This window comes from Lissotriton vulgaris, chromosome 5 (genome assembly GCF_964263255.1).
Source record: "Lissotriton vulgaris chromosome 5, aLisVul1.2, whole genome shotgun sequence".
Lineage (NCBI taxonomy): Eukaryota > Metazoa > Chordata > Amphibia > Caudata > Salamandridae > Lissotriton > Lissotriton vulgaris.
The window spans coordinates 188,631,329-188,651,007 of record NC_141693.1 but is presented as its reverse complement, the minus strand read 5'-3'; the positions used below and the strand labels follow the sequence as shown (position 1 = coordinate 188,651,007).

Sequence of the window (19,679 nt, the reverse complement as noted above, 5' to 3'; positions counted from 1 at the left end):
AGGTCTTAATACCGATTCTACAATGGAACTCCCCACTGAGCATTCCATAGCTACCGCAATCAAGAGCATGCGCTCCTCCGGGGCTATGGGACCCGACGAATTGCCCATGTCTATAATCCAGCAAGACGTAACCACTTGGAGCAGGATTCTTCTTCCAGTGTTTCGGGCGTGTTTTAAAACTCGAACAGTCCCCGACTCTTGGCGGGGAAGTATCCTGATCCCAATTTTTAAAAAAGGTGACCGGGATAATCCCTCCAATTATCGCCTAATTGCCTTATTAGACGCAATAGGGAACATTTTTGCTAAACTTTTATTAATGGCAATAACAGAGTGGGCAAATTTAAATAATATTATACCTAAGGAACAGACAGGATTTCGAAAAGAGCACAGAACTTTAGATAACCTAACACTGCTACAGGTAATTATAGACAAATATGTTCGTGTACGTGGTTGGGGCATATACGCAGCATTTATAGATTTCTCCGCAGCGTTCGACAGGGTGGACCGACCGAAGCTGTGGAGAAAGTTGTCGGCATTGGGTATGCCGGGATACTTATTGGATTTAGTTAAGTCCTTACACTGGAACACATGGTGTAAGGTGTTACAAGGCGGTGAAAGGGGTCTCTCTCAATCTATCCCCTCCCGGAATGGACTAAAACAAGGGTGTATACTGGCACCCACACTGTTTTCCCTGTATATGGCCGATTTGCCAACCGCTGTTGCAGATTGTGAGGGACTAGCCCCAAAAATTGGAGGGACTGCTATATCTATTCTAATGTATGCAGACGACATACTTGTTTTAGATCTGACCCCGAAAGGTCTCGCTAATCGTCTCCATACATTGAATGAATTCGCTGATGCACACTATATGAAAATTAATAGTGCAAAAAGCAAAATCATGTGCATCTTTGGTAAGAAGAAGTGCAGATCTAGGAGCTTCAACTGGACATTAAGCGGAGAAAAACTTGAGGTAGTTAACTCCTACACGTTTCTAGGTAAAATAATATCTTCTAACCTTAGTGAGAAGCCCCACATCGAAAATAATTCTAGAAAAGCAATGGCCCATGGTAGGGGATTATGTTCCTTGTATAAAGCGACGGGGAAGAGGCACTTCTCCTTATGCTTGGAGGTATTCCGAGCGAAGATTCCTGCTACCCTCCTTTATGGAATGGAATTAGTGGATCTAAATCAATGGGATTTTATGCAAAAAATGGAGGGGAAGGTATTAAGGAAAATCTCCTCATTTAATTCAGCCTGCTCCACATCTTCCTGCAGGCTGGAATTCGGACTGCGAAGTTGCTGGGCTCAAGGGTTGGCTGCTCTCGTAAGATGGGTAGCCTGCTTGGCCAGAGGTAAACCAGGCACCTTACGAGAAATCTTAAAAAAGGAACTATTGGGCAACTTTAATGAGTTCTCGCAGCTGGTAAAAAATTTTAGAAAAGCGGTTGCGCTACTTGAACTGGATGAAAGTACGTTATTTTTGCTCTCTCCATCAGAGTTAAAGTTAAAGTTAAAAAGTATGTCCTGGGAACTCTGTTATAAACTGGATATACTTGCCCAACTGAAGTATAAAGAAAGGGAAGCCCTGGTCCTAACCTATACACCTAAACTAGCCCAACAATACTTAACTTGGAACATTCCGCATGGTGTCCGTAGGATATGGTACCTTTTACGTCATAATTTGCTTCCACTCAATACACTCCTCGCAAAATGGTATGGAGTGTCTCCTTTATGCAATTTATGTAATAATGCTGTTCAAGATCTTAACCATGTACTGTTTATTTGTCCGGTATTGCGCCTATTGCGCAAAAAATGGATAAAACCAATTTGTTTACACTTGGGAATATTGAATGTAAAAATGTTCATCCATGCACTTTATTGCCCCCCTAACGAAATGTTCTGTTTTAGAATTTTTAAATATTTTAAAGAATTTTTAGATATATATTAATGTGTTTTCGGGAGATGCTGATGAGTGCATTATTTGTAGATAACAAGTGGTTATTCCTGTTGCTGTATGTAGCTTGTGTTTATTTTTTCTATGTTAATATGTATGTTATTTATGTGGCCCTCTATGAGAGCCAAATCATAATAAACTTTGAACTTTGAACTTTGGTGGTGGTGATATTTGTGTTGGTGGTATTGGTGGTGGTGATATTGGTGGTGGTGGTATTGGTGGTGGTGATGTTAGGGGTGGTGGTGCTATTAGTGCTGGTATTGGTGGGGGTATTGGTAGTGGTGGTATTGGTTGTGGTTGTATTGGAGTGGTATTGGTTGTATTGGTGGTGGTATTGGTGGTGGTGGTATTAGTGGTGGTGATGGTATTGGTTGTGGTATTGGTATTGGCACTGGTGGTATTGGTGATGGTGGTATTAGTGGTAGTGGTGGTATTGATATTGGTGGTGGTGGTGGTATTGGTGGTGGTGATATTGGTGATGGTGGTATTGGTGGTGGTAGTGGTATTGGTGGTTTTGATGGTGGTGGTGTTGGTGGTGGTATTGGTAGTGGTGGTGGTATTGGTGGTGATATTGGCAGTGGTGGTGGTATTGGTGGTGGTATTGGCAGTGGTGGTGGTATTGGGTTTTTCTGATCGAGTGGAGACACGTTTTCTCAGACCGGGACGTGTACAGCAGGGATCCTGCTGCTCTACTACTGTACTTACCAGGTGGAATTATCTGGCTTGTGATATTTTAACACAAGCTTTTATACTTCTTTGACACATTATGAGTATATGCACTGATTTCCAGTTATATTTTCAATGCTTCGTGTTAGATTCTTAAATTACTTCTCCGATCCTGGACAGTGTACATTAGTTCTATTCGCTAAGACCTTGGAAATAACAAGTATTCGGTGCAACTCCAGTACTGCAATATATGACTTGAGTTACGCTCTTCTCAACAAATTTTGGAGCCTTGAAGAAGTCGTTTTCGCCGAAACACGTGTTGGCTGTCAGCACCTACAATACTTACTATGTGTCAACATACTCAAGATCATTTGTTGTAATTTTTATTTGCTGTGTACCAGAAAGACCATTGTTTCTAATATACATTAAACAATGTTCTAGTTTATTATTAAATACCTGACAACAAGGTCAGCAATGAAACTTTTTGATGGCTGTGCTCTGTAACTAAATAATGGTGGTGGTATTGATGGTGGTAGCATTAGTGGTGGTGGTATTGGCTGTGGTGCTGTTGTTAAGAAAACAACTGTTCCTGTGGAATAATACAATCTGTATTTGTAATAATATGCACAATCACAATAAAGAGGGTTTGTCTAATGTCAGAGGGAGAAGAGACCACATAGACGAATTATTCAGTATACCACAGTTTATAAGTTTCTAAAAAAGTAGAGAAAAGGGATATGTACAATGTTACAGATTCATTGAAAAACATTTGTTGTGCATAGTGTCCCAAGTGAACAAAGGAACCTAAAACATAAGTGAGAGTCTAATAATTATATACAATGTTTCCACAATTTTATACAAGTGGACCATTATAAATTATAGTCAGTGTGAACAGCAGCCATATACAATGATATGCACTGGGTAATGGTTCGATTCTATTGTGTCGACAACGTTTCGACCCTTTAATCAGTGTAGGGTCTCTTCAGGACTGACTGTAGTTGGGACATATGTGTGTTCAATTGCGCAGCTTAGTGAAGATGATGTGCCACACTTATAAATGAAAGGAAAGATGATACTCACATGAGGACCCAGCCTTGAGGACAAGACTGTTTGATTTTACTAAAATTAAATGTATGACATGCTTTTAGGGGCAATTTAGGGAGGTCTCTTCACCCACTGGTGTGTCATTGTAACATTCACACTTTTAGTCATTTACCATAGCATTGGCAGTGGGTCAGCCCACTGGAGCCATTAGTTAACTTCACTGGACCACTTCGGTGTGAGCTTTTTGAGAACAACAATATTTATGTTTGCAACCATTTTTTTTGATTGACTAAAGCCCAGCAGCTGCCTCAAGAAAGTTTTGCAAAGGTTATGAAGAAACACACATTGACAAAGCCAAAAGATTGGCAGACAGCACCAGATCTGTTGGCTTTACCATTACATGCTGATAACTGCGACCTTCGTGAAAACCGTCCAGAATCGTACCATGTTGCTGTTGTGCAAGGATGGTATCATTGGAAGACACAGAGTGGCATATTCACAAAAAATGCCGGAGGGCTGTGTTACGCCAAATTTGGCAACGTTTCACTCCAAAATATTTAAAATGCAGGGATGTGCCGTACTTACAAAAATATAGCGCACCCCTGTTTCCCCTAGCCTGGTGCTAAAAAATCTGCCTAGCTCTAGGGCAGGCACCTTACCGCTATGTTGCATGAGTGCCTACGCTGCAGTGAAGTAAGCAAGCCTCAGCTAGGCCTATCAGTGCAAGGGGTTCGCCCTTCTCTGCAGAGAGTCCTCAGACCATTGGAAGAAGTTGGCACAGAACCTGGAAAATACAAAAGCATGGTTTATTAAACCTTTGTACAAAATACAAGAGCAAGTTTTATGTACATATAAGGGCATATTGGAAGGCACAATCGATGAGTGGGCGGAGTTAACAGTTTTCAGAAACTAGTAAACACATTCCTATCTGGAACTAATTAGTAACAGCTGCAAACCCTACTGGGCATGTTTGGGCATGCTAAAAGTGGGGGATGCTAAATATAGCCTGTTGCTGGGCAGATTTCAGGCACAGTTAACAAGGAGGTAGGACAAAGCACATGATGAGCACATGGCAACATGTGGCAGACAAAATGGCTGCCACAAATACAAAATGGAGTCAGTTCAATTGCTACGACAATGGTCAAATACAGCATGTCTTCTGCTATTGCTTAACCTAATCACCGTTGATTTACAACAGACGACCCTTTCAGCATCAGCTGAAGACATTCGACTTCCTAGGATAAGCTAGATACTCATCCCTTTTATCAATGACCATCATCTCAGCTATCTCCTTATTCAAATTATTCTGCATTTTGACTTCTGCAACATTTCTTTTGGTCGGTATGCAAGCAGTAATGCACATAGAACATATCATCGGACTACACTGGATACACACACAACATGTGAAGACTATTGCAATTATTATACATAGAGCAGTCAGTACTTTCCAGCCCCAGGCAGAAATTAGAGTCCAGAACCATCCTGCAAGAGTCCACGTGCCATTCTCTGTGTGGAGGTCTGCAGCAATCTTTTGGAGTTTATTGATCGCTTTATACACTGATGGTATGTGATCGGGGATGAACACACAGCAACTACTACCTGTAATGCGACATGCACCACCTCTATCTGCTAACATAACATCCAGAATCATTTGGTTCCGTAAAGCACCAATTCTAGCAATTTGCAATTCCTCAGTGAGGTTTCCTAGGGCTACAGCTGCTTTATCTGTAACAGCGTCTACAACTCTAGTTAATCGTCGCCCTTTTCTACTATTTAATGCAGCCCCCACAAAGAAGAACAATCCTAAATTAAAATCTACATATTGCTGCGGGCTAGTATCTGTTTGATCTACATCACCAGTATTCAAGGTCCTCCTATAATGATTTACAGTAATATTATTGAATAGTTTAAGATCTCGATGATACAATGGAGGTGCCAGAAACACAGGAGGCAACAAAAATGACACATAACATACACCTGTCCACCCAGCTGGCAATCGATAATATCCACGATTTCCACACACAAAGTAGGTGTTATGTGAAGCTAAAAAGGTACTATTATTCAATCCATCTATATTCAAAACAGTAATACAGTCCCTAATTCCAACAGGAATATGTCCAATGCTCTGTACACATAATTCTGATTGTGCCTGAGTGACAGAGATAACAAAATGTTCACTTTCAATAGAGTCTCTTGTGTTGGTGAAGATATATGGCATTGAAATATTGTCCGGTCGATATTCCTCCCACTCCCATTTAGTTCCATTCGCTTGGGGATACCCATCTTTGTCTTGATGACATTCTTTATTCAACCGGAAAAGCAGTCTGCCCACGGCAGGCTTCATGGTTGCCAAAAGCAGGGTATACCAGGCTCGACAGGAGCCATTATGCGAAAAAGGGAGAGGTATAAACGGTGTACCTCCCTTCTTTTGATGTGCAGGCTTCATCCCACAAATCCAACAGTTCATAGCATTTGTAGCAATGTTGGTATGGTGTAGCATCTGAATAAAAGTGTTATTAAGGTAGGATTGTCGGTGCTTCAATTCTTGATATGGGAGCGTGAAGAAATAATGCTCCTCAGGTGTTGGTGTAGTAACAACTCACGAGCAGGAGTTGTCTCCTCAACAGACCATGTTATTGTTGCCACAATCACCAAGGCAACAATAAGCCCTACAGCACAAAAAATCTTCTTGTTTTCCATTTTGGAAAACAATTCTTCCTGAAACTAAAGTAGTTGTCAGAGCTCTTACCCCAGGGCAGCCGTTGATTTCTTCACCACGGGCCAACACGGGTGTCACTACTCTAATGCAGGGCTGATCCCCCCCTTGCCACATCGGCTCTCTGTTTCACTAACCCAGACCCAGGGAATGCTCAGACAACTTTCACAAGCACTGCAGACTCCTTTCTCGGTCTCAAATGATATCTTGTTGCTCTAGGGATAGTCTGGTCCAGGAAGAACTCCTCAGATCCGTCAGGTATCACAGCACGGCCTTTCTCCGCAGTCAGAACCTCTCGCTGGTCGGTCAACACAGCAGGCTCCACCAAGGTAGGAAGTACTCGCCGACAATGGGTGCTGTGGATCTAATTTTTCCGGTTCGTGACTCGAACTGCTGTCCTCGTGGCAAGTAGCACTTGCTCTTGTCCACGCCACCTTGGCTCCGAACTGTTCGACCTCTCGAAGACCTTGATCATCACATGGTCGCCAGGTCGGAGTTCATGGCCTTCACCTGTAGATCTGTCAGGAAGTGCTTCCCGAACCTGTTGATGAATAGAAACCAAGTTATCAGTTAACTGTGCCAAATAGTCATTCATTAAGACACAAGGTACATCATACACAGAACTTGGTTTAGGAATTCCCCAGATATTCATGGGCCTTCCAAACAAGATCTCATAAGGGGTGAGACCTGTCCGAGAATGAGGCACTGATCTAATAGACAACAATGCCAGTAGCAACACATCTGGCCAAGTCAGAGAAGTAGAAGCCTGTATCTTGGCTAATTTCAGCTTCAGAGTAGCATTGTATCTTTCCACCAATCCTGCTAATTGTGGGTGGAACACTGCATGAAACTTCTGTTTGATCACTAATCCTTTCAGGACATACTTGATAACATTCCCTATAAAATGAGGTCCGTTATCACTCCACAAAAGTCTACAAACACCATAACGAGGAAAAAATTCCTTCAAAAGCCCCTTTGCCATAGTAATTGCAGTATTGTCCTTTGTAGGGTACGCCTCAATCCATTTACTGAAGGCACATGCCACCACCAAGACATACTTCAGATTATTGCAGCGTTCAAGCTGAATATAATCCATCTGCAAAACTTCAAAAGGTGCAGTCGGTGTAGAAAACCCTCCTGCTGGAGTTTGTGCCCCTTTTCCAGGATAGAATTGCAGGCATATCATGCAGGATTGTACTACTCTCTTAGCTGTGCTAGCAATTTCTGGATGCTCCCAAACTTGCTTAAGCAATTTCACTATTGCTGAAGCTCCAACATGTGCTAGCCCATGTGCCATCTGAACCATAGGTTGTACAAAAGCTATAGGCAGCTTCCATCTATCCATCTGTTTGTTTCGCCAACAACCTTCATCATCCAACTCCCCATCCTTCGACCATTGCTCCCGTTCTTTGTCAGAAGCGATCCTCTGTATCTCTAATCCTTCTTTCCTAGCATCGTGCCACCGCTCAGCTTGTGATTTCACTACATACATAGAAGTAGTGTTAGGCTGCATCGCAGTCTCACGTGCCAATCGATCTATAAAAGCATTTCCTTGTCCCACCTTATCAGTCACTTTCTTGTGCGCACTGCATTTCACTATAGCTATTTTCTTTGGATATGCTAATGCAGTCAAAAGATTATGGACTAGTTCTCCGTGCATTATCTGCATCCCGTGTGATGTCAGAAAACCTCTTTCCTTCCAGAGCAGATCAAAATCATGCGCCACTCCAAAAGCATAGCGGCAATCTGTATAAATGTTCACACGCAAACCTGTACTAAGCTCACATGCTCGTGTCAAAGCTATTAGTTCTGCTGCTTGAGCTGACTTCTGTGGTATGCGAGCTTCTCCACTATTGTGTGAAGCGTAGTAATTGCATATGCGGCTGAAGTTGTACCATCCGGTAACTTCAGACAAGACCCATCAACCCACAATTCTCCATCTACATCTGGAAGGGGCGTACCTTGCAAATCAATACGACCCTTTGTCTGTTCCTCAGTCAGGAAAATGCAATCATGTGTTTCTTGCGCCTCAGGCTGAGCCACCGGAAATGGCAACAACGTGGCTGGGTTTAGTGTTGCACATCTCCTCAATGTAATATGAGGTGCTAACAGCGTCAGCTCATATCCTGTCAGACGAGCACTAGTTAAATGCTGCGTCTTTGTTTGATTCAAAAGGGAATCAACAGCATGGGGTACCAGCACCAACAGTTTACGTGATAAGACTATCCCTTCACTCTGGCGTATTGACACAGCTGTTGCTGCAACCGAGCGAAAACATCCAGGCAATGCTCGAGCAACAGGACCAAGTACTGCTGAAAAATATGCACAATGACGTTGCTTATCGCCATGTGTCTGCACTAGAACTGACAATGCTCATCCATCTCTCTCGTGTACATACATTGTAAAGGGCTTCATGTAATCTGGAGTACCTAAGACTGGTGCTGAACAAAGGGCTTGTCGTAACTGTCGAAAAGCATTCTCACATTCATCTGTCCATGGAAGGGGTATTGGAGTGTCTTTTGTCAAAAGAGCTAACAAAGGTTTGACAATGTGCGAAAATCCTAATATCCATTGCCTACAAAAGGAAGTAAGACCTAAAAATGCTCGTACTTCTTTCTGTGTAGAAGGTACTGGTGTGTCTAAAATTGCCTGAATGCGATCTTATGTGAGTGCACGCCCCTCCTTAGACGAAAGATGACCTAAGTAGGTTACCTTTGGTCTACAATACTGCAATTTCTTTTTCGATACTTTGTGATGATGTGAAGCGAAGAAAGAAAGCAAGGACAAAGTGCATTTTTCACATTGTTCAGGGGTATCGGCTGCCAACAAGATATCATCGACATATTGTATGAGCGCCACACCTTTGGGCTTAACAAAAGAATCAAGTTGTCTGTTTAATGCTTGGCTGTAAATACTAGGACTCTCAGTATAGCCTTGAGGAACTCTACAAAATCTATACGATCGATTATTCAAAGTGAAACTGAACAGATATCGGCTATCAGGATGAATAGGGATTGAGAAGAAGGCGTTCTTCAAGTCTATAAGAGAGAACGTGGTTGCAGAAGGTGGAACTAAAGTAAGAAGTGTCGTGATGTCAGAAACCACTGGGCATTGTGGCACCACTATCTTATTCACCTCCCGTAGGTCAAGTATAAATCAATAAATCTGAGTATCAGTGTCTTTCTTCAAAATTTGGAGAATCGGGCTGTTACAAACATTAAATGGAACTTCTTCAACCACCCCCACTTCAATAAGATCTTATACGATTCATGTGAGTGCTTCCTCACCCTCCTGTAAAATTCTATATTGAGGCAAACGTGGTAACACAGCTCCCTCCTTTACACTAATATGCACCGGGGGAATAACCATCTGTCCCACATCAGTTTCTGAAGTAGCCCACAAAGTTTTAGGTAGGGAGGCTAATGCAGTATCCTCTTTAGCAATGCAAACTCTGTCCATCACTGGGTAATTATCATTCAAAATCACACGTACTCCTTCAGGGGAACATCTTATTGTAGCTCTGAAATACTTAAGCATATCAAGACCCACAATATTATCTGGTGTTTTTGGGGAGAGCAAAAACGGGCATGGAGCAGCAAATTTATCAACATGAAATGCAAGTGGTTGTGATAATGGGCTAAGGGAGGGTGTTCCATTGAACCCTATTGATGTGATCGTTAAGCCAGACAGGGGAGCCCTCGGAACCAATTGTTTAGACAGAGCGCTACGAGTAGCTCCTGTATCAACCAGAAACTGATCAGTAGAACCCAAAACATGTGCTGTAACATAAGGACCCCTCTAATCTACTGGAACTTCAACTGATTCCTTACACCATCCTACGCAATCCTATGCATAGGCAGAATCATGTAAATCAGGCTGCACATAATCAGACATCTGGTATTGGTTGCGCCTGTCAAAAGTATTGAATCCATTTTGTGCCCGCATATTAGAATCAAACCTAGCGCGATCGTTCGTGTTGCCTCTAGGACCTGAATATTCCGCACGATTTCTCATTGGTCCTCGACCACGGACATAGCGTTGTGAGCGCAACAATGGACACTCATCAGCCCAATGGCCAAATTTCCTACAATACACGCATTGATCAACAGTCAGATTCGAACGAGTGTAAGAAGAGCCATAAAATCCTCGTCCGCCTCTATCATTACCTCTAGGAGGTGGACCATAAATGTGAGACAACATAACCTTCGTTTTTAGTTCCTTAGACTTCTTATCCTCACTACCCTTCGCTTCTAATTCCTGACGCTCTAAATATTGAGCCATAGTCAGGAGAGATGACAGAGAAGAGGAGGTCCAAGAGCTTTCACTAGCTTTTAAACAGCTAGCCACTCCTGGTAATAGATTCATAAGATATTTATCTACAAACAAATGTCGGCCGGTATCGTCCGTTAGCGACTGACCACTAAAATCATGAAAGGCTTCCTCAAAACGCGTAAAGAAATCTGAAACCGATTCATCTGCCTTTTCTTTACATGATGCTAAAATAGTCCAATCAATATTTTTAGGGGGAATAATCGTTTTTAACTTAGTTAGTATTGCAACAGGAAGGTCTAAAATCAACTGACATGGCTTTTTCGCTGGTTCCCTATCCTCATCTTCCATCTCTATCTTCTTCCGTTATGCCCCATACGCTGCGCGATCATCAACTTTACGCAGGGATCTCCACATATCAGGCGGTAATATTAGCCCGAAAAATACATCGATATCAGCTAATGTCATGGTACAAGAATTTATGGCTCCCTCAACTTCCTCATAGAAAGCGGCTGGATTTTTCTGCGGGTCAGGCAATGCAGCTTTAAGTCCCATTACATCTGCCCTATTCCAGGTAGTGTACACCCAATTATAAATGAAATAACCTTTAGCATCTACAGAGGACTTATCATCACTTGTACCCGCTCCGTTAGGAGGAACATATAAAGGCGCAGCCTCTCGCATAGGCTTTGCATGCACTATTGCGGTCTTATCTGTTCCAAAGATAGATGATTGTTTCCCGCCGAGCGAATCCGTCCGTGCATCTGCATCTGTTTTCCGTTTCTCCTCTCGCATACGAAGCGCCTCAGTTCGTAGTTTGAACAACCGTCTTATCGTATCAGCCACCTGGGGGAGAGTAAAAAGCCCATTACGTATTTGCTTACAATCGGCTCCTATATCATCAGGTTCTAAAACACCAGAGACTTTCCGAAACATGTCAACAACTTCTTCAGCAAAGTGCTCAGTAAAATATAATCGCTCTCTGTCCTGCCACCCCTGTAAACTATCTAAGATGTTAGAAACAGTAACAGAATCACGAAGTGCTTGACGAGCAGTCTTTCTAAGTTCTGCCGCACGTTCGACCGACAGCATAGAGCGAGTATCTGGTTTTGTTCGATCTGCCCTGGAATCGTCATCTTCATCTGATGGAGCGGACAGAACGGCATACGGAGGCGGAGGACGATCTAGCAATGAGAAATCATCTTGTGATTTATTAAGGACAGGATAAGAGGTTGCCGAACAGCATATTGGCCTGATATCTGTAATCTGCGCTCCTTCTCCTGTCTCTCTTCCAGTTCTTTCACTTCTTTCTTCCTTAATTCTTGCGCTTTTCCATACACATTCTTACGTTGCTCTTTTTCAATCAGCGCTTGCTCACGTTTCTCACGCTCACGTACTTCTTTCACACACATTCAAACATGTCTTGTCTAGATTTCTGCTCGAACATACACTGTTCCACATACTCAATCTTTTGCATATCAAATGACCCATACATTGGCCAACGTAACTCAGGATCTTTTCGCGTGTATTTCCTCCATAATGTGCTGTACATTATAGAAGAAAGATGTGTGGAAGTAAACATCTAGGCAACTGTAATGGCTTGTCATACAGAGAAAATTAATTAGAGGCTAAAGGCTATTCTCAGAGTTATGGTACCAAAATATTTTATTAGCATTACAACAATTAAGGTTCTAAATTAAAAATGAACATTTAATAACAACATTGATTAAAAATGACCCTGACGGGATACATTACATAAACATCAATATATATATATACATACAACAATTCAAGAATTAAAAATAAAACATAATATATAAAAAAGGATTTGTGGAACAATACAGTATCTTCTCTATTATGGAAGAAAGACCATATTTTATGTACATATCTCTATTAGGCGTCCCCTCTGGGGGAGCCGGCTGCGATTCCTCAAGTCTTAACCCGTTATTTCCACAAAAGCAGCACATCCTACGAAGTGCGCTAAAAACAGGCATGCCAAAAATAGTGCAAAATATGCAGTATTATAATCAAAGTAGCACTTAAGGTATCTGTAATACGTTGTGCCGTTCAAATCAAAATCACAATTTCAGAGAAAAATCTCCTCATTACCTGCCTATATGTGTTGCAACGCATATATTTCACTTTCACATACACATCATGACTAGTCATACCAAACCAAAATTGCCACAGCAAGCGTATCCTAAAACTGCCTTGCCAATCCCAGGCTTCCAAAACCCACAGCAAGTACCATACAATGGTCCTTACCAATCACAGGGCGTCCAGATTTCAAATGCCAAGTTCTAAATTCGACCAAACGGCCACTGCACGGCAAGCCAAGAAAGGAACAACGCCTTGAATGCCAAGACTCAGGTCTCTTCTGGCAGTGATCACGTCCGCGGTGAGATTCCAATGCATCGTCACAACCACTCCTTCGGGCATGCGAGTCGCCGATGAGCCCCACGTGTCGGGCGCAAATTGAAGTAAGCAAGCCTCAGATAGGCCTACCAGTGCAAGGGGTTCACTCTCCTGTGCACAGAGTCCTCAGACCATAGGAAGAAGTTGGCACAGAAACTGGAAAATACAAAAGCATAGTTTATTAAACCTTTAAAGGTGGTACTACAGTACACACAACACCCTTCAGTATTGTATAGAGTAGCACACCGAACTAAAGCACATGGCCCCTTTTATACACAATGAGGGGGCTCAAAAGAAGGCGGTACAAAATACAAGAGCAAGTTTTATGTACATATAAGGGCATATTGGAAGGCACAATCGATGAATGGGCGGAGTTAACAGTTTTCAGAAACTAGTAAACACATTCCTATCTGGAACTACTTAGTAACAGCTGCAAACTCTACTGGGGATGCCTGGGCATGCAAAAAGTGGGGGATGCTAAATATAGCCTGTTGCTGGGCAGATTTCAGGCGCAGTTAACAAGGAGGTAGGATAAAGCACATGATGAGCACATAGCAACATGTGGCAGACAAAATGGCTGCCACAAATACAAAATGGAGTCAGTTCAATTGCTACGACAATGGTCAAATACAGCATGTCTTCTGCTAATGCTTAACCTAATCGCCGTTGATTTACAACAGCAGGGGGTTATTGTTTATGTGCAGGAAGGGACACCTTCTGCACATAAACAATCAATAATGGCAATGTGCTCTTTCTATGTCTGTTGCAGAATTCCATTGACTTGAGTGCTTGACCTGAGACTTGACTTCTGCTGTAGAATCACCATTGACTTAAGTGGGAGCACATTTCCTTTTTAGTGATGGAATTGTAGACTACTGCAAGATTGTGTCATACCAGGTATGTCTTCCTTTGGGAATGCAAGAATTGCTACCATCTGTTTGTTTATAATGACATTTCTGTATTACTGGGAGGGAAGCAAAGAGGTGTGTATAGACCTGTCTGCAATTGTTTTTTAATAGCCTTACACTTTGCCTCACAGAGACCAATCTGCGGCACACATGTAAGACTGTGATGGAGAAGGTGAAGGACTTCCACCCATGGTTTGGCATGGAGCAGGAGTACACACTGCTGGGTATCAATAGACATCCATTTGGCTGGCCAGAGAATGGCCTTCCGGGACCCCAAGGTAAGGTTGATAGTGGTGGGCAAGCAGACCCAGAGGATGGGTGCTGCTTTTGTCATGAATTGAAGGACTATGGGGCATATTTACTGGGAAAATGTTGGAGTGTGACATTAAGCTAAGAAGGCTAACACTGTCCTTAGACTGTTTCCAAATGCAGGGATGTGCTGTATTCACAAGAATACGGTGCACCTTTGCCTTTCCCTTAGCGCTTGTGCTAAATGTAGCTGCCTAGCGTCAACACAGGCACTCTTGCACCATTGTACAAGGGTGCCTGCTTTGCAGGGAAAGCTTGTTTATGTGCAGGAAGGTGACTCTTCCTGGACATAAACAATCCAGAATGGTGATATGGAACTTCTATGTGTGCTCATTGTCCAGCACAAATAGAAGTTGCAAATTGTAATTTTTTTAAATGAACACCTTCCTGCACATAAACAATCATTCATGGTGGTTTGCTGTTTCTATGTGTGCTGCACAATGCAGCACACATAGAACCAGCAAAAACGAGGAGAAATGAAGCATTTTTCCTCGTTTTGCTATGTTAAGTCCAGATTGTTTTTGGTCTTAATTTTGGCGCTGCCTCCTATTTATGCCATCCTTTTAAAGAGGTGCAGCATCAAAATCAATGGGTGTTGCAGTGGAATGCCTACCGCAACACCCATTGCCCATCCATTTCACGCTAATTATAGTGTGAAAGGGTGCCTTATTTACAAGGTGGCGGTAAGCCACAATAAGTGGCTTAACGCTGCCTTGTAAATGAGGCAAAGCCCCCATCGCCACAGGAACGTTGATAAAAATTACATTCCTGTGGTGATTGGGGCTTGTAAATATGCCCCTATATCTTAAAATGAAATAAGATTTCAGTAAACTTGATTGGTGGTTGTATGGGTGGCCATTGTCATTATATGGTTCGTGAAAGTAGGTTATGTGATTGGTGTAGCGTGGATAATTAGGAGGTCTACATTACTAGGCTGAATAGAATTAGTTACAAACCCCACTGGTAGGGTTGATATGTTGAAATCCCCATACTATTCCACACTGATAGGAGCTATCTGTATACTGAAGGTCTTAGAATCTGGTAAAACTGCTGGTCATGTGGTAAATGGACGCTACCATCTGTTTACCTTCACATGTTTGTCTTGTGCACCATTAACCCCATCATGGGCTTTCAGAGTATTTCTTTTGCATATTCACATCATTAAATTCTCTAACTGCTGGCTAGAACCTCCCCTCCACACACAGCAAGATATGTAAGCAGCATTTCACGCCCCTACACCCTCTGCAGTGACAAAGAGCAGATGTGGTTAATCACTGCCTACTTGGGTTGTTAGGGCACGTGCCATGCAAGCAAATTTTCTGCCCTCGCTAGAAAATGGCACATAGTGCATTAAATAGATTTGTTTCCATGTAAGTTTAACTGCTCGAATAGAACACATTTCTGCCTCTGGTGAAACACTCTGGAGATATAGGACATGCCTCATGATTCACTCATTGGGACTCAAACGAGTCCAAGGGCTAGCACTTTAGCACATTCTAGGCTGTAGCTCTGCTTCACCCCTGTTAATGGATCAGGGAATTTTCCTCTTGATCAGTCCTTATTCTCGAAGAAAGCTAAGTGTTGGCCTGGAGATCCCCACACCTGTAATTCAGCCTTTGGCCTGAGGTTTACTGGTGTGAAATGGCCGGACAAGCACTACATGTTCTAATGAAGGTTTATTCTAGGGCCATACTACTGTGGTGTTGGTGCAGACAAGGCGTACGGACGGGATGTTGTAGAGTCCCACTACAAGGCGTGCCTGTATGCCGGGGTCAAGATCTGTGGAACCAACGCTGAATCCATGCCTTCTCAGGTACCCAGACAATGTCTTCATCTGGCGACCTCATGTATGTTCACAGCAAATGAGCTTCTATGAACTGAATATTGCAAAACAGCCCATAGCTTGCTATGGGGGTAGCAGGTTGCGGTGGTAAGAAGGGGTTGGAGGCTGTGTGATTGATTATATAGGAGATAGCTAAAGGGTGGCATGTGAAGATGTATGGAGGAGGGTTGACACAATTGTCCTTTAGTCAGATGGCAGGTGGTAGATGGCCTTGCAATGAGTGCACTCTGTTAAAAATATGCTCTCTTACCGTTTCATTGGCTTCCTGGAAATCTTTAAATTTAAGTCTCTCTGCATCATCCTTTGAGTCTTATCCTGACAAGCGCAATGTTTTATCTGATTTTTAATAGAAGTAAACTGAATATACCATCCACAAGTAAATTTCACTGTGCTGCAGGAAACCTGGCGATCCCTAAATTCTATAAAAGTGACTAACTGATCTTCGCTTTTCGGTATGTCCAACTAAGTGCTTGAACTAGTTGCCAGATAACCTGCTTGCTACAAAGATTCTTGGTTCTATCGAGTGTTCTTTTAAAAACCTGACTGATTGCCATTTGTATGGTCTAGCACCACAGACATTTTTAGTGAAAGTGCACCCAATACCTTGTCCTCCTGTCTCTCTTCTGCTGATGGGAAGCAGATGACAGTGAAGGACTGATCAGGACTGATCTTATACTTTGGCAAACTTGTCACCATCTATTAAGTGATGCTGTTGTGATGAGGATCTCCGGTACTGATGATGCCACTTGAGTGAACAAATATTTGCGGTATACTAGACAGCAAGCTGCCTTAAGGTACTGTACACTCTTCTGTTTAACTCTCCAGTAAAATCAATAAGCATGTCTTTCACTGTGCTCTTACAGGAAAGAGGTGAATGTATGATGTTACAAGGCATACATTAACAATGCAGTATTTTACATCCCATTCGTTTACAACGCAAGTCGTTACGACTTGCGCTGGAGGGCACTGGACCTATGAATAGTATATTTTACTATTCTAACTCCAGCCTACGTAACAGTAGGAAAGGTGTTGGAATAGTAAATCTTACTTTACCTTAGTTTAGAACGCCATCCAGCGCAAGTCGTTGTAACGACTTGCGTTGAAATGCCCGCGATGTGAACATATTGCGGTGTAACGACTGCATTGTAAAGGTCGTTCTCCAAAGAGACAATCATCAAAACTGTCTGAAAAAGTTCAGGATTGACTGTGAACGTGTGGTGGCTACTATGAGTTGGAAGTATCTGCTTATGGTTCTTGGACACCAGGCAGTGTTAGGAGTAGCTTTTCATCCAGTTCGAAGAGGATGGACTAACTGTCGCCTAGTACTTAATTTTTTTCAGAAAGGCTATTTTTGCAGCATGAAGGGTTGTGTCCACATAGAAAGTGCTTGGAGCGTAAAATTGATGGAACACTTGCCTCCATCAGAGGAAAGAGACAGAGGGCCTGATTACGATGTCGTTCAGACTGCCATCGACAAGTTGTTGGTGACGGTCCGACCAACCGACAGCCCTTCGGTCTGACTGCCACATTATGATGGAGAAGTGTGGCTCAGGGGTTAGAGGCGGCAGACCCAGAATCTGAGATCGGTCCTGGACCAGGGTTCAATTCCCCGCCCCGGCGGGTCTTGGGCTAAAAATTCCACGGACTCGATAATTCTCATCCCGGTGCCTCCTCGACTCACGGGTTCACACTCTGCGACTCTGGGCAATAGCTTGCTTAATCTCCACAACGGCCCCTCGCGGCGGGATGCCTGACTTTCACCCTGTGGACACCCTGTCGGGCCTTCTCACAGGGGAATACCAGGACGGGTTCCCTAGGCAAGCGCCAGGATGCCCTTTGTGGTGACAGGTTGCGCTATATAAGTATACCTACATTTACCTACATTTACATGATGCCCGCAGTCAGACCCTATCTGGTCGTAGTTCACACTGCCATCAGATCCCGATGGGGTGGCAGTCGGAGTCGCGGCCCTTAATGGTAGAGGCGCTGAGCCAGACACCGCCATTGAGATTTGGATATCCCTATCCAACAGTCTGTTCATAGTGGGAACACCGCCATGTACAGGCTGAGGAATATTGGGGGCCACAAAGTGGGCCCCCATCCCTCGTAGGAACTGCAAAGTGGCCCTGGGGACACATATAGTGCCCCCACTCAATTGAATGCACTGTGTGCCATGCACCACATGGTATGACATACAGTCCATGGATGTGAAAGAAGTGCTCCTTTTCATGGCGACTTTTGCTGCTGCCTTTTTCCTAGGCCGCAGCACAAGCCGCCGTGAATAGGAACACTTTGCAACCGCCAGCCCGGTGGTCTCATCATGATACAACAATCGGACCTTCGTCTGCTTGTAGGGCAGTCTCCTGACGAGATAGCAGGCAGCAGTCCGCCGCCTGACATAGTAATTGGCCCCAAAGTGAATTCCTTTCTAAGCAGCTGCCCCAAGTCCCACTGGCTTTTATAGATGTAGACTCTTCACTTTGTGGGAAAGAAATTTGTGGAAACTAGCAATATGCTCAGAATCGAAGACTGGCAAAATAGATGGAAGTCGCTGGGCAATGTTTCTATTGCTAGCCCTCTCAAACGATCTTTTCACCATGTTCAGTTCTTTAAATTGGCCCAGAGGCTCCACTGGGGACAATGATCACATAAGTCAGTTGTTAGCCCCCTCCATTTCGAAATCTATTCCCTCGCCAAACTCCACACCATGCCCCAGAAGCAATGAGTCCCTCTCGGTGTCCACTGATCTCCAAGATCATCTCAACTCTTGCTCTTCCCGGACCAATTCTAGCCTGACCCCGCAGAGGCAAATACACTCCATCCTTCCCAATACGAAGAGAGTCCCTCCCCGCATTCTGAGATGCAACAACTCTGACAACCTTACCAGGGTGAAAGTCATCCAGACCCCTTTCCCCATACATCCCCCACTTCTCAAATGTGCACTATTAAACTGCTGATCAGCCAGAAAACACGCCTCAGATATCATTGACCTCATCCAACACAATGACTTAGATATTATCATCCTCATTTAAACCTGGCTAAATCCAGCCTCCACTCCTATCCTAGTACCGCCCACTCATGATATAATCAGGCTTGACAGAATTCTGAAGCTGAGTGGGGTCTACAGGAATACTCTCTCGATTTCACACTTGGAGTCCTCTCCCCGTCCTCCTGTGAATACCTCTGTCTTAGCATAGCAAGTAAGAACCTACCGATCTGTAAACTACACACCTTTACTACCCACCGGGGGACAATCTCCCTTTCATTGAGCAATTAACGGATATCATCTCTAGCAATGTCGACTCTGCTGTGTCTCAAATATTCCTTGGGGACTTCAATCTGCATTGGTCCAACCCCAATGACCCTGCGGTGTCCTGCCTTAAATCATTTCTAAATGATCAAGATTTGATTCAGAACTGTGGCCAACCAACCCACATTAAAGGTTAAACTCTAGACCTCATTGTCTCCAAAGAACAGACCATCACCTTAGAATCCACAACCCTTTGTGACTGGTAGGACCATTGCAGCATCCTCTTTTATATCAACAGGGAGGTG

General features: G+C 43.4%; 1 protein-coding gene across 1 annotated transcript in view; it reads left to right on the top strand.

The window, feature by feature from the left end:
* Positions 1–19,679, top strand: part of LOC147710442 (glutamine synthetase-like) — a 90,714-nt gene that overhangs the window by 66,472 nt on the left and 4,563 nt on the right. Inside the window, exons 3-4 of the mRNA XM_086920002.1 lie at positions 14,104–14,250; positions 15,967–16,094. Coding sequence (XP_086776128.1) covers positions 14,104–14,250; positions 15,967–16,094 — 275 coding nt within the window. The remainder of the gene's footprint in view (positions 1–14,103; positions 14,251–15,966; positions 16,095–19,679) is intronic.